This window comes from Carcharhinus amblyrhynchos, chromosome 8 (assembly GCF_965287045.1).
Source record: "Carcharhinus amblyrhynchos chromosome 8, sCarAmb.v2.hapA, whole genome shotgun sequence".
NCBI classification, from domain to species: domain Eukaryota; kingdom Metazoa; phylum Chordata; class Chondrichthyes; order Carcharhiniformes; family Carcharhinidae; genus Carcharhinus; species Carcharhinus amblyrhynchos.
This window is the reverse complement of record NC_137331.1, coordinates 18673944-18685964: the sequence shown is the minus strand read 5'-3', so window position 1 is coordinate 18685964 and position 12021 is coordinate 18673944. Positions and strand designations below refer to the sequence as shown.

Below are 12021 nucleotides of genomic sequence, written 5' to 3'. Positions count from 1 at the left end.
TGGTGCCTTCTCGAATGAACCTTCTCCAAGTAACATTGTGCCACACAAATGCCAGGCAATGACCATCACCAATAAGAGACACTCTAACCACTGCCTCTTGACATTCAATGGTTTTACCATCACTGAATCCCCCACTATCATCCTTGGGATTTACCATTTATCATAAACCTAACTGGACTCACCACATAAATACAGTGGCTACAAGAAGGAGGTCAGAGGCTAGGAATACTGCGATGAGTGACTCACCTCCTGACACCACCACCACCCCCCAACCCCCAAAGCCTGTTCACCATCTACAAGGCATAAGTCAGGAGTGTGATGGAATACCCTCCAATTGCCTGGATGGGCACAGCTTCAACAACACTCTAGAAGCTTGACACCATCCAGAAAGAAGCTGCCCGCTTGATTGGCACCACATCCACAAACATCCATTTCTTCCACCATCAACACTTAGTAGTAGCATTGTGTACTGTCTATAAGACACACTGCAGGAATTCACCAAAGATCCTTAGACAGCATGTTCAAAACCCATGACCACTTCCATCTGGAAGGACAGCAGCAGCAAATACATGGGAACATCATCCATGAAGTTGCCTTCCAAGCCACTCACCATCCTGACTTGGAAATATATCCCTGTTCCTTTGCAGTCACTGGGTCAAATTCCTGGAATTCCCTCCCTAATGGCATTGTGGGTCACATGACAGCATTTGGACTGCAGCGTTTCAAGACTGCAGCTCACCACCACCTTCTCAAGGGCAACTAGGGATGGGCAATAAATGATGGCCAGCCAGCGCCACCCATGTCCCACGAATGAGTAAAAAAAAATTAGATGGTCATATCTCTCATATGAGAGATGTGACCATAGGGATGCGTGACTTCTTCAGGAATGTTTTGATGACATCCTTGAAGCTGATGTCATGGACATGAGACAAAAGGGCCATTAGGGACTTAAGTGTGTTAATTGTGGCAAAGGAGGAGAAAATAAGAAGTGTCTGAGAGTTGACACGCAGTCTCTGCAAAGTAAAGGTCAGTTCGTGAGATGATAACCTTATTGGCAGGTTTGACAATAAAGTCAGGTTTGGACTTGAGAGAGAGGAAAGCAGCAAGTTCGGAAGGAGACAAATTTGAGTGCATAACAGGAGCAATCTGCGGCAGCCAAGGTCACACTGACAGTTCTAAATGAAAAGTTCAAGAGCAAGTAAGAGGTCAGAGGGTGGGGTCCAAGTAGGAGAAGATAACTAAAGACAGGTGAAAGGGTCCATAGAAATGAGGGGAGGACTCCTGTCCAAAGAAGTAAACACTGAGGCAAAGGCATCAGAAGTGTTCAGCATCATGCCAAGCCCATAATTCATTGAGATGCTGGCATAAAGAGATGAAGTGGAGTCCTTTGTTGAGTACAGAATGTTCAGCATCAGAGAGCGGAAGGTCAGAGGGTATGGTGAATATTGTGAATATACAATATTTCAGATTTTCAGCACACACACTATTTATACTTTAATATAAATACACAACACTAACAAAAATAAAGAATAATCTTCCTAAAAGAAATAACCTTGATGGATCTTAGTGCAGTGGAAATTTAAATAAATTTACAAAGGGTTTTTCAGTGTAGTAGTGCTCAACATAGGTAGTGCTCAAATCCTGAATTTAGATAAGTAGAGTTAACTTTTCTAAGTTTGGCCAACACACAATACTAAGATTCCACAGTTTAGACAACAAAGGAACAAAGGAGTAGGGAATTTAGCCCATCAAACCTGTTTTTATTACTCAGTGTGATCATGGCTGATCTATGCCAGAACTCCACTTTGCTCTATATTCCTTATTATCTTTGGTTACCAAAATCCAACAATCATAGATTTAAAATGACCTGATTCAGAAGAGAATTCCAAACTTTTATCAATCTTTGCACGTGGAAATATTTCCTAATTTCACTCCTGAAGGATCTGGTTCTATTTTTTAGACTATGCTCCCCAGCCCTTGGCTCCTCAATTTGTAGAATTATTTTTTATTTACACTCTTCTATTACCATAGAATCCCTACAGTGCAAAGAAAGGCCATTCAACCCATCAAATCTGACTCTCCAAAAGAGCACCTTACTCAGAGCCATTCCCTCCCTACTTTATTGCTATAAACCCACACATTTACCATGGCTAATCCAGCTAACTTGGACATTTTTGGACTATGGGAGGAAATCCATGGAGACATGGGGAGCATGTGCAAATTCTACACACAGCCAAGGCCAGAATCGAACCTGGGTCCCTGGCACTGAGAGGCAGCAGTGCTAACCACCATGTAACTGTGCCACCCTCCTATATTGAAAATGTCAATTAAATGACTCATTTCAGGAATGCAAACCTAATTTGTGTAATTTCTCCTCATAATTTAAATTTTAAATTTAAAGTCTGAACTCACACCGAAAAAACAATCATGATTTACACATTTTTCTCATAAATTCAGCATTTAGAACTTTTTTTGGGAGATTGGGCCCAAAGCGTCGTTTGACTAGGCATGCCATTGGCCTTCCTTTGTTCTAGCTATGAGTGTGGTGTTATCTGCAAAACTAAAATTCCATGTGTAATAACCTCCTATGATGCAGCCACATTTCTCTGTTTATGCACCCATCCTCATTATTTTCTTTCCCACAGCATTAAACAGCATGGGTGACAGTGGACACCACTGCCTGACTCCCTTCTCAAATTGGAATTGATTTGCATACCCATTTATGCAATCTATTAGTTTCTCTCTGAAAATTTATGCTTCCATTTATATTGTGTAAAATGTCACCTACCTTTGTGTTATCAGTAAATTTGGATATGTGGTTTTCTACCTCATCATCAAGCTGAATTGTTTGCAGGGGGATCCTGTGATGGCGTAGTAGTGTCCCTACCTCTGGGGCAGAAGTTCCAAGTTCAAGTCTCACTTCAGGACTTGATGGCCATGGAAGATGCATTCATAATGTAGCCACAGCTATAAATTCTTTCAATGTGCCTGATGATAGACAGGAAGGGCGGAGAGTTTCCTGGTCAGCCACACTGCGGAAGGCAACATCAAGCCAAGCATAATTATCGACCAATCCAATGGAAATCCATGGTTGCTAATGCCCTCTTGGGGCATGGCATCTGAAGGAGGAGGTGGAATTGTTTAGGACCTAACACAGAATCTTGCAGAACACCACTTGTCACATCCTGCCAATTATGACTACTGTCTGACTCCTGTTACCTAGCCACTTTCCTAATCAGGTCAATGACTCGTCCTCATTTTCAATTTCAACATTAGTCAACAATTGCATAACAACTGACTTTATCAAATGCCTCCTGAAAGTGAATGTAGATAACATCTATAGAATTTCCTGTTGACTACTTCAGTTAACTATTTTAAAAACTTTAACAGACTTGTCAAGCATAACATATCCTTTACAAATCCATAGAATGAGTTTACTAACATTCCAAAAGTTCAGATAAAGTGTTAATAGTTCTTAATTCAAATAACACAGTGTGTAAACTCCAGAGATCAGACAGATGCTGTCAACAACCCTAAATTCAGACTATGCACAGTGCTAACAGTACTGAATTCAGTGCTCGCGCTCATGGGTTCAGGATAGGATGTAAGTCTATAATTATGGCAACACAGTGCAAAACCTCATGGTCAGACAACACAAATCATTCTTAGCACATGTTTTTGCATGTCATTTGCCATGAAAATGGCATCTGTAGCATGTGCACAAACTTCTGATGTATGCTTTAGACAAAATTTAATTTGATGCTAGTACTGCCATTTTTGGAGATTAATGTTCCCTTTCTTAACCTCACATAGTTGAACACATGTTCAGTAGCAGGAAGAAGCCACCACCACTATTTAAAGGGATCATTAGCTATTTTCAGATTAATTGCATTGGCTTTTGCTGCAATTGGAGAAGTGTTTTGTGGTTTTCAGAATTGTTTTAAGGTAGCTGAAGTCTACAAAGAGTGGTGTGGCATGTACTGTCCCAACTCAAGAATTCTGCACAAAATACCTGCTCCCAAGCATGGATGAAGTAGCTTGTATTCCTTTTGGACAGGTGAAATGGTCAGAGGTGATGCTGAGCAGGACAAGTTGCTGGAAGAAAAAGGAGCAAGACTGGGAGCAGGGCTCTAGACAAGAAGTTAATGGAGCAAATTTCACATCTCAACCTCAGCATAGAAATGTGCCAGATATTTCCACATCACTAAGAATTTCTTCACTGAGATGTTCCCCTAGCTATGCCACAAGTTGAGCCTCATGATAGAGCAAGGATAATTTTGCTAATGGTGATGGTAACTATGGGCATGAATTTTAGATGTTTGACTGAAGCAAGTGATATTTTCCCAATTGCCATTCAGTGTGGGTTTGTATTCCAAGACAGCTGAATATATTAATTCTCTCTTCCCAGAGAAAAGCAAGCTGTCACTGACTGCTGGGCACGCATGTGGATACCAAGATATATTATAATTGAAAGGACTTCCATTATCTTAACATCTTATAGAAGTATGATAAAAAGCAGCATAACATGCAGGTCAACGTCTGGTATCATGCCTTCATTTTGCAATGATTTATTGTACATTCTGCATTTGAACCATCATGACAAATCAACGGGTTGCTCCGAAGTTACAAGAGGTATCTTTTGATGACATGGCTCATGACTCCAATACACAGAATACGCACATGTGGGTAACAGGCATATAATGAAAGCAATGCTGTCACATGAAACTTGATGAGAAATCACATGACACCAGGTTATAGTCCAATAGGTTTATTTGAAATCACAAGCTTTCGGAAAGCTGCTCCTTCGTCAGGTGACCTTGGAGAATGACTTCAATCAGCTGTAAGCCTGGAAGCTTACATTGAACTGCACTTGGCAGCAGCAGTCTGAGCTGACTGGCAGATTGACAGTGCTGAGAGAATGAATATTGTCATCTGAGAGAGGACAGCAAGTTTGAGCATCACAGAGCTAGTACAACTTCCCCAAGATGGCACCTTAGCAAACTCTACCCTTTCAGAGGATAAATTGCTGGACTGTGATGATACCCAGCAAGCCTCCTTGAACTCTGGTATCTGCAACTGTAATGGCAATAAGTTGAACTTGCTTAAAAGCAGTCAGCTATTGGGCGGTTTCTGCTTGTCCTTCAGTGGAAGCAAAGATATCAACAATCAGACACTATATCATAATTAGGTCTGCACAAATGGAGTTCATCACAACTTCCAAGCTCTGTGTAAAATCCTTTGCCAGCCTCCTCCGTGCTCCTTGACACTAACCATAAGCTTTCTGCCAGATCTGCAAGCACTGCAAGTATTTTGTTGTGTATACCCACTAGCCTTTTCTGTAGGTTGCTAATACTGAAATCATCATCTGCAGCAGAATTCGTGTGTGACCTCACCCTCTGGCAAGCTGGCACCTATTTTATTCTTTCCCAATCCTGGCTGCAGGTCACTCATGCCCAGTAACTCAACATGTGCAAACTTGGCCTCCAAGAAATTCTCTGAAGTATCTGCAGTGTCAATATCTCAGCTGGGTGGATGAATTGTGAGACCGAGTTACAGTCTGTTTTCTGCATTAGTTTTTAGCTCTTGCTCTTCGACCACATCCCATCTACAATCCATCCTTGGGTATCTGAAAAGCATAAAAGGATGGGTTTCGGAGAAAGCAAATTGTGTAGTTACACCATCTGGGAGGAACTGGGATTTGAGATGTTGGATTAGGTAGGGATATCATCATCTTCAATGGGGTGAGCCCCACTCGAGGCCACAGTTTCAGGCATAACTGTTTGAATGATGACACTCACCAATACACCCATTGGGGCGAGGACATGCAGATGTGCCTGCCTCCCACTGGTTAGTTCCTGTTGTCCCTGCTCATGTACTAGCTTGTCTTGCTAGAGAGGGGGAGGTGTGTCACTGAATGAGATGTAATGGGCAGAATTTTCCTATCCTACCCACCACTGGAATCGTAGAGGGCAGGGGCGCAAAGTCCATTGACCTCGGGCAAGAATTTACAGTCTTGGGGCAAGTGCAGCTGGAAAATCCCGCCCAATGTGTTTAGGTGATTTGGCTAGATAACTGTTGTGTATATAAGCTATGCGATGCAATGTGAGACTTACAGCAATGCTAAGTGTGTGAAGGTGAGGCACAAGTTATGGATATTGTTGATAGCTATCAACAATAGGTGTTGGGACATGGGTATTTCTGCATCCCTAGTTGCCCTTGAAAAGGTGGCTAGGAAATGGCAGAAGAACAAGAGTTAAAAAGACAGTGGTGATGCAGAAATGCTGATACAACTGAGTGGCTTACTAGGCCATTTCAGGAGGCAGTTTAGAGTTAACCACATTGCTGTGGCTCTGGAATCACATGTAGGCCAGACCAGGTAAGGACAGCAGATTTCCCTTTCTAAAGGACATTAGTGAACTAGATGAATTTTCTGACAATCGACAATGGTTTCATAGTCATCAGTAGATTCTTAATTCCAGACATTTAAAATTGAATTCAAATTCTACCACTGGCCATGCGGGATTCAAACCAGAGTCCCCAGAACATTAACTGAGTTTCTGGATTAGTAGTCCACCGATAATGCCATTAGGCCAACCCGTTTCCTTGTGTTTTGTGTGTTACGTACTGAGCACTGTGTAAGACAGTTGGTGGGATATTGCAGCTGGTGATTGATTCAACTGGCCTCAACCACCCACGTGAGGTCATTGAACTTTTTGTAACAATGTATCCAGGTCCTCAGTGCTAGACTCTTGGCATTGACTGCTATGGTTATCTAGTCCAATTAACTTTGCAAAGTTTGTCCGGAGGGTCACATCCCAGTGGCAAAGTGATACCTCAGCTTCTGTCCATCTCCTTCAGCAAGCTCCCTGTGCAACTTTCAAAAATCTTGGAATCTACTCTCAGCCATATTGTGCTATTATTGAGTGCTTCCATGGTAAAATCACTGCTCTAGCCCCAATGCACCTCCCATTAAGGGATACAGGCCAGATTTAAATTGAGCTAGCCTCTTATGATTTTAGGTTCCACTGTTCAGACATGCAGTCATTTAACAGTTAGTTAGCACTGACTGCACACTACAAGCATTTAACTGAACTGGCAGCATGTGGTATGTATGCAACCTGCACTGGAAACAATAGGCACAGGATAATCCCACATCATGATTCCTGTGGCTGCATCCGAGCCCATTTTGAAGACAATGAATTCACCACAAATAAAATTTTTATCAGATTTACCAATCAATGAAGTTGTCAGGATAGTAGTGTCCATACAACCATGCCACATTCAACATATCAAGAGAATTAAACTGAAACCTTGTTAAACTGTGCTAATTAACACACTTGATTGTTCAGTTACCACTAAGCAGTATTCTGAGGACCATTCAATTTCCTTTTAATCAACAAATTAAAAATGATTTTGTTGACCAGATCAAGGAATATTGTTGAGAATCATTGACTAATTTTCTACTCTTAACAATCCACCTTCACTTTGTGCAAAGATGTGTTTGAATAAGAAATTGGTTGTGTTAAAATCTATCAGTTTATAATCATTTCATGAGCTAATCACTAGCAAGAACTGCTTTTGACTATGGATCTCAATAAAGCAACAAATACAAGAATCCTGGCCTGGACCTCTTGCATGAAAATAACTAGGTTAGATCCTATACATCTGAAAAAGTAACATACCAAAGAGTTGCTGTCGGTTATTCCTATACTGCCATCAAAAGGCCCCCAGGTTGTACCACCAGGTATTTGTTGTCGGCTGCGAATTCTTCGCTCTCCATTTTTCTGAAATATTTCAAGCTCACCTGGAGTAAAAAAGAATGGATTAATACAGCAGGACTTTTGGTAACCAGCATTACAACTCCAGTCTCTCAACAGATTCTGCCTAACCTGCTGAATACTTCCAATATTTCATGTTTTTAACTCCAGTCTTGCTGAATATGCTGAATGTCGGGGCAGCACAGTGGTGAGCACTGCTGCCTCACAGCACCAGGAACCCGGGTTCAATTCCCAACTTGGGTCACTGTCTGTGCGGAAGCTGCACATTCTTCCTGTGCCTGTGTGGGTTTCCTCCAACAGTCTGAAAGGCGTGCTGGTTAGACGCATTGACCATGCTAAATTCTCCCTCAGTATACCCGAACAGGTGTCGGAGTGTGGCAACTGGAGGATTGTCACAGTAACTTCATTGCAATGTTAATGTAAGCCTACTTGTGACACTAATAAATAAACTTTAAAATTTATGCTTTCCATTGTCCAGGATCAGGGGTATCATTTATCATGATCTCATGTGTAACTTCGATAGAAACCCTGTAAAAGTAATCAATGAGACTTCCAGAATTTGTTTTTGATCTCCCCTGGAGGTCTGGGGAAGTTCACATATTTTTTTTCCCCATGAATGGGCCTTGCATTTTTTCTTACAGGATTAGAAGTAAAAGGGAATACGAGGGGGAAAGTTATCCTCTTTTCCAACTGGACCTTTTGAAATTTCTGTCCTTTTGTGACTCACCCTCCGGCATGGAAACATGCCTGCTTAGAACAAGCTCAGCTATTCTTATTTTTTATTTTTTTTATTTCATTCTTTAATTACAAAGCCAACGCTCAGTGTGTACTAGGCCAAATCTATTTCCTTGCATGCTCCAAAAATTAATTTCAAATTCCAACTGAATCCAATTCAAGGTCTCCATAAGAGAGACAAACAAGATCCAAGTTGACAAGATAAGACATTGCACCCCATCTTAGGCTTGGTCCGATGCTTGACCTTAGTTAAAAGGCAAGATACTCAGCTATTCTTGTCTTCTTGTCTTTCCACATAACTGAAGCACTCCACTGTTGGTACAACTCTGATGAATCTTGTCTGCACCCACAGCAAGGTTCTATTTGGATTGTGGCACCCAAAATTGAACTCAAAACACCAGTTGATGCTTAAGCAGTGATTTATAAGGATTTAGCATAACTTCTTTGCTTTTGTACTTTATGTCACTTTTTATGGAGATTTTGATTTTTTTAATTTATTAATTTATCCAGCCATTGTCAAATGTTAATGTACAAATGTACACGTTAAAGTTGAAATATCTCCCTTCCTGCACCCACTTCAGAATTGTACCCTTTAGTTTATATTGCCTTTTCTCATTCTTCTGCCAAAACGAAGCATGCTAATTTTCTGTCTGTTTAATTTAGGGTGAAAATTTGAGCAGGCTCCTTTACTGACATGTGCTTTTTTTTCTGTCAGATTTTCCTGTACTTCCTGCATTACTGTGTAATATTATCATGGCTACATCACACAACTTCATTCCATAAGACATCATTACTATGGTGCTTTCCTAATAGTCACTGTTGTAGGATTCTGTTTAAAGTATTAGCATATGTAAAGTGGAATGAGTTTAGTCATTTTCATCCCACATCCCATCAACACAAACCTGTCTGAAATATGGTACAAACTATAATGGAGCAGTTCAACTTGGATAAACCAAATAATCAATTGTGCGAGTTAATGAAATTCAGAGGAAGGGATAGGCAAAGAGAAAGAGAGGCTCCATGGAGATTGGGATTGTGATATTACTCATTGGGTCAGTGTAATGAATGCTCCATCCTGCATATTTGATGTGATATTATATACCTGACCTTGAAGTATTGATATTGAAAATATGTGTGCCATTCCCATGCATGATCAACAGGTTGAGTGCCAGGAAAGCAGATGCCTTGGGTGGATAAATGTACATCCCTTTCCTTCTAATCACCAGGGAAACGGATGCCTGCAATAGCAGTACCCAGCAAAAACTCTAAGTGTCTGGCAGGTAACAATATATCCACACGCACTCCACACACGGATATGTCTGCGAGCATTCACAAGTGCTTTCATATGCATGCAACGCACCCAAACTCAAATGCATGCACACATATTTAGCCAAGCAATCTCACACATGAACATACATAAGAACATAAGAAATAGGAGCAGGAGTAGGCCATCCAGCCCCTCGAACCTGCCCCGCCATTCAATAAGATCATGGCTGATCTGTCGCTGCTCAGTTCCACTTTCCCGCCCTCTCCCCATAACCCTTAATCCCCTCCCTTATCAAAAACCCATCAACCCGCGTCTTAAAAATATTTAGCGAGGCAGCCTCCACCACTTCAACGGGCAGAGAATTCCAGAGATTCACCACCCTTTGAGTGAAGAAGTTCCTCCTCAACTCCGTTCTAAACCGCCCCCCTTTTATCTTGAGGCTGTGCCCCCTAGTCCTACTGTCTTTTTTGAGCGGGAAGAGTCACTCCACCTCTATCCTATCCATCCCATTCATCATCTTATACGTCTCAATGAGATCTCCCCTCATTCTTCTAAACTCTAACGAGTACAAGCCTAGTTTATTCAGCCTCTCCTCATAGCTCAACCCCCTCAACTCCGGTATCAGCCTAGTAAACCTCCTCTGCACTCCCTCCAAGGCCAAAATATCTTTGCGCAGGTGCGGTGCCCAAAACTGCACACAGTACTCCAGCTGCGGCCTCACCAATGCCCTATACAGCTGCAGCAAGACCTCCCTACTTTTATATTCAATCCCCCTCGCTATGAAGGCCAGCATCCCATTCGCCTTCCTGACCACCTGCTGCACCTGCAAGCTGGGTTTTTGCGACTCATGCACAAGGACCCCGAGGTCCCTCTGCACCGTCGCCTGCTGCAGTTTTTCATATTCACAGCCTTGCAATTGTGCTTTATAATTTCAAGTTATAGTCTCCTGTGGCTTTTACAATATAAGGATTCTGAAATAGTAAGGTTAAACTTTGCAACAATTAGTCAATATAATTTTGGCAGCATACTGCTTCACTGCATCATTGCTGTAAGAAGTGTAATTTTTTTTCTGGGACCATAGAAAGTCAAGAGAAACATTTGAGTGGTTCAGACTGAGTTCTAAGATGTTGTGCATTATGTGAGACCATGAAGTGCACAACGACACAATAAACGAAAATATGAACAATGAGTAAAAGTGACCTAATTTTGTTGCACCATGTATGTTCAACTACTGGCACAAGGTGTACTTGAAACACAATGACACACAAACTTTGATAGCACCACTAAAAAGACAAACATCATTGTACATTCACTGTACTAAAAACTGTCAGCAACTTGTTCCTCTGAGTCAAATCCAGTGTCATTAACTTAAAAATACAGCCCATTTTGATCATATCAAGCTATCACCATTCAATTTGAAATGGAAAATTCAATAAACATGCATCTAGGGGAAACTGTACTGAAGAATGGGGATTGTGATTAACCTGAGCCTGTTCAATGTGTTGCAGGCAGCAAGTTAAATTGGTGCTGACCATCCAATCCTTGTGCCTTTCTCATTGCAGATATCCAAGAACTGGAACTTTGTTAGTCAGTGAAAGAAGAGAAATAAAATGGTTAAAATGAAGAAACACAGTCACTCAGTCTGACTCTTGCAGCCAGCAGCTCAGAGACTGACACTGTACATATATTAGGCGAAGGGATAGAAGAAGGATCTGCATATAGTGGGGTATAGGACTTAAGTGTGCAAAAGTCAAAGCAGGAGGCAGGGTCAGCATAGGTCCCAGATTGTCAGAGGGCAAACTTTTACATCAGTTCTGCTGTGGTGGGTTCAAATGAGGACTTTGTGGGCCATGTTGCAGAAGAAGGCTAACAATAATAAAATGCTTTATATCCTGAAAAACCTGACAGAAAGCCTGCAGTCAATGTCAAGGAATGTGGAGGGATCCAGAATCAATTTTGCGCAGACCATTGTGCAGATTTTAGAATCCAAAATTCTAATATGGTCACCAATATCAGCATGTGATGCAGATCTGATTTAAAAAAAAAATTTATGGGATGTGGGCATCACTGGCAAGACCAGCATTTACTTCCCATCTACAGGTGCCCTTGAAAAGACACTTCCATCCTCAAGAGCTGCTGATATCCCTGAGGTGTAGGTAGACCCACAGTACTTTGAGGGAGGAAGTTCCAGTAATTTGACCCATTAGCAGTAAAGGAATAGTGATATAATTCCAAGTCAGG

At 41.5% G+C, this 12021-nt stretch overlaps 1 protein-coding gene across 2 annotated transcripts in view; it reads right to left on the bottom strand.

Moving 5' to 3' along the window:
• Window positions 1-12021, bottom strand: part of zfpm2a (zinc finger protein, FOG family member 2a) — an 808884-nt gene that overhangs the window by 282179 nt on the left and 514684 nt on the right. For both annotated transcript variants that reach the window (XM_080194830.1, XM_080194831.1), the window contains exon 4: window positions 7683-7804. In XM_080194830.1, coding sequence (XP_080050956.1) covers window positions 7683-7804 — 122 coding nt within the window. The remainder of the gene's footprint in view (window positions 1-7682; window positions 7805-12021) is intronic.